Genomic DNA, 3,463 nt, shown 5'->3' on the forward strand with positions numbered 1-3,463 from the left:
CGCTGCACATCATTGGGTGAGTCAGTGAAACTGGAAAGCTATTTTAGGACTGTAATTTCTTCCTCATATTGTACAATATGTGTCTCCACACATCTAGGCCTAGGCTATTGATGGATTCAAGACTAGGTCGTTTTTTAATGAATTCAGATTCTCAGTTTGTCAGTGTCAAACCAGCCTGTCATTTCAATCATCTGTGTGGTATTAAAAAAGATTCTTCCAAAGTCTGCAGTCGTAAAAGTAGAGTTGTATAAAATTAGTTTATAAAAGGGCACATTTTCCCCAGATCCTAGGCTACTAAGGGTTCTACTTAAGTCTATTTACTATTTTGGACAACTTTTACTTCACTACATTCCCAAAGAAAATAATATACTTTTTACTCCGTACATTTTCCCTGACACCCAAAAGTACTAGGTCCATTTTGAATGCTTAGCAGGTCCAATTCACACACTTATCAAGAGAACATCCCTTGTCATCTCTACTGCCTCTGATCTGGCAGACTCATTAAACACAAATGCTTAGTTTGTAAATAATGTCTGAGTGTTGGAGTGTGCCCCTGGCTATCCGTTAATTAAAATGTAAAAAAATAACATGGTGCCGTCTGATTTGCTTAATATAAGGAATTTTAAATGATTTGTACTTTGATACTTAAGTATATTTTAGCAATTAAATGTGCTTTTGATACTTAACTATGTTGAAAACCAAATACTTTTACTCAAGTAGTATTTTACTGGGTGACTTTCACTTGAGTTATTTTCCATTAAGGTATCTTTACTTTTACTCAAGTAGTATTTTACTGGGTGACTTTCACTTTCACTTGAGTTATTTTCCATTAAGGTATCTTTACTTTTACTCAAGTATGACAATTGAGTACTTTTTCCACCACTGCCCATGTGTGCAACTTCTGTAAGCGCCTCTACTCTATGCCACTAGGTGAATGCGACGATATGCACGTTATGCTTTATTATAAAGGTGCATCTATTTTGTCATGTTTTCCAGTACCTCTGAGCCCCCAGGTCACCCGATTTCATGCAAAAAAATGGTTCCTGCACCTTCCGATTTACAAATTAAACACTGATAAGACTACCAAATTTGGGTCAATATAATAACATCAAATAGGACAAGTGAGTCAAAACAACACAGAGGAACTAGAACAATGTGACTTGGTCGGGTCTCCCCAAATGCGAGTGGCTTGTTTGTGACGACGGCAGTGTAGCGCTCATTCTGCCACTGATAGAAACAATGGCCAGTGTGACTGAGGGTCCTGGGGGTCCGTGGGGCTGGTGTCACCCTGCACAGCCTGGTTCCCACAACACAGCAGTGGTGAATGGCATAGTTGGCATAGTAGGCACGGTCTGCAATGGGCATTAGTCAACAGGATGACGCAGTCACAGTGCCAGCAACAAACACAGGACTCTGTTACAGACCCGGGAGAGTGAGTGGTGATACCCCTTTCCTATCTTTCCCTCCCCTCAAGTCCCTTCATCTATTAAGTCCCCTAGTCTCATCTCGTCTCTCCTTTCCTAACTTGCCTCCCTCTCCACTCCTCTTTTCACCTCCTGCTCTCCTCTCCTCACTTGTTTTCCTCTCCTCTACAACAGACCTGGGATGTATACAGTATGATATGGCTCTGGTCCCATTGCGCCAGGCAAGCTCAATCAAGCACAGCTCAAGTATTTTAAAGAAATACAAATACTATTTCAACCAAGGGTAGTTTTCATTAGGGCAACGCCGTTTGGTGCCTAATGAACAAGACCCGGGTCTGCACTCTCAGATGAGGCTAGTTCTACTAGAGGAGACCGTAAACACCCTGACTGCCCTGCCCCGTAACCCTCTCCCTCCCCTCCTCCGCCTCTGCAACATCCTCCTCTCTCTCCTCTGCTGGAGGTGCACTACCAGCAAGTACCCAGCCACCGCCAACCCGGTGGTGCCCCCTACCCACAGTAGCACCACCCCGGACAGAAACATATCCCTGTGGCGCTGCCCGGGCCCATGGTGCCCGCTGGCCAGCGACATGTAGAGTAGGACCCCTCCGCAGAGTGCCAAAGCCATCCCGGTGAAAATGATGACCACCGGGTCCGCCCGCCCACCACTCTTCATTAACTCTATCCGCCTCCGGCTGTGAACGCAATTCATATCCTGGACGGCGGAGCTTAGGAGCTGTTTGAGGAGGACAGCCAGAGCTAGGAGGCAGAGCATGGTGCCCACTCCTAGGCGCCACTCCCCGGACAGGCTGGTGGTGGTGGAGAGGAGGCCTACGCCGCCCAGCCCCAAGCCCAGGACGAGGCACACTGAGATGCAGTAGCAGAGCAGGGAGCGCCGCGGCTCGCGGAACCACCACAGTTCCACCTGGTCCTCCAACACGCGCCGCTGGAGCAGGGCCGGGTCCAGGCGCAGCACACGGGGGGTCCGGCGTGGGGTGCGCCGCGGGGACATGGGGGAGAACTCCTCCATCTCAGCCATGGCTACTAGGGGAGCCCCCCTCGAGGTTGATCCAGCCAGCTCACAATAGGTACCTGAGGGGGTTAAGAGCAGTTTGGGTTAAATGTCATATTCAAATTCTATGCTTGTGTAACTAGCATTGAGCTATGTTGTGAACTCTATCAATGGTTAAAGATGCCATGCAAGTCTCATCACATTCTACTTGTTCTCTTTTGTGCTAGTTGCCTCATCAACATCCATTGTTTATATTAGCAATGCACAACTCAAAGTTCTTGAGGGATGCAGTCTATACTACAGTAGTTCTCCAGAGATTTGTACTGAAATGTGCACGTGATGGTGCTGGCCCATAGTAACAAAGTCACATATAGATTACTTACCAGCGCAGACTAACAAGCCTGTTCCTCCAGCCTCTCTTTAGTCATTCCACCTGTCAGTCCTCCAATCAGATCGTCATAACAAAAACACATCATGATAGACATACACACTCCACAAAACTTCCTGGAGGCTGGTTGAGACAGTTGTGGTTCATAATTCCAAAGCTGTGCATCTTGGTGGGTCTCAGAGTGGAGTCATCCTGGTTGTGTCATGGTCCATGTGCCCCAGCGTTGACTGTATGCTTGTTTGCAGTGGTGTCAGGTTATCTGAGGTAGTTTCCAGTCCTGAAGGAGATCCTCATGGCTGACTTGAGAGATATATGTCAACAGGTCCTCCCTCCTTAGTGTAATCTCTCTCTGGTCTGCTCGTCTATCGCTCTCTCTCTCTCTGGTCTGCTCTCCTATCGCTCTCTCTCGCTCTGGTCTGTTCTCATATCTCTCTCTCTCTCTCTCACACACACACACACACACACACACACACACACACACACACACACACACACACACACACACACACACACACACACACACACACACACACTTTCACTGTGAGTTGTGATAATTGTCAGGGTAGAGAATCAAGGATGATGACACACAGAAGGAGGGAGTCTAGGACATCCATCATGAGTGGGGATGCTAGTGGTGGTGAT

The 3,463-nt window shown here is 47.2% G+C and overlaps 1 protein-coding gene across 1 annotated transcript; it reads right to left on the reverse strand.

The window, feature by feature from the left end:
- Positions 1 to 803: 803 nt before the first annotated feature.
- LOC110530015 (transmembrane protein 125-like) lies at positions 804 to 3,236 on the reverse strand. Its single transcript, XM_021612771.2, has 2 exons — positions 2,817 to 3,236; positions 804 to 2,513 (listed from the first exon to the last, which is right to left on the reverse strand). The coding sequence occupies exon 2, from the start codon at positions 2,458 to 2,460 to the stop codon at positions 1,768 to 1,770; it is 693 nt and encodes a 230-aa protein (XP_021468446.1). The 5' UTR covers positions 2,461 to 2,513; positions 2,817 to 3,236; the 3' UTR covers positions 804 to 1,767.
- Between the last annotated feature and the right edge of the window lie 227 nt (positions 3,237 to 3,463).

Source organism: Oncorhynchus mykiss, chromosome 8 (genome assembly GCF_013265735.2).
Source record: "Oncorhynchus mykiss isolate Arlee chromosome 8, USDA_OmykA_1.1, whole genome shotgun sequence".
Classification (NCBI taxonomy): Eukaryota; Metazoa; Chordata; class Actinopteri; order Salmoniformes; family Salmonidae; genus Oncorhynchus; species Oncorhynchus mykiss.

Coding starts and splice junctions, on each gene's coding strand:
- LOC110530015 (XM_021612771.2), bottom strand. CDS start 2,460: ATGGCTGAGATGGAGGAGTTCTCCCCCATGTCCCCGCGGCGCACCCCA.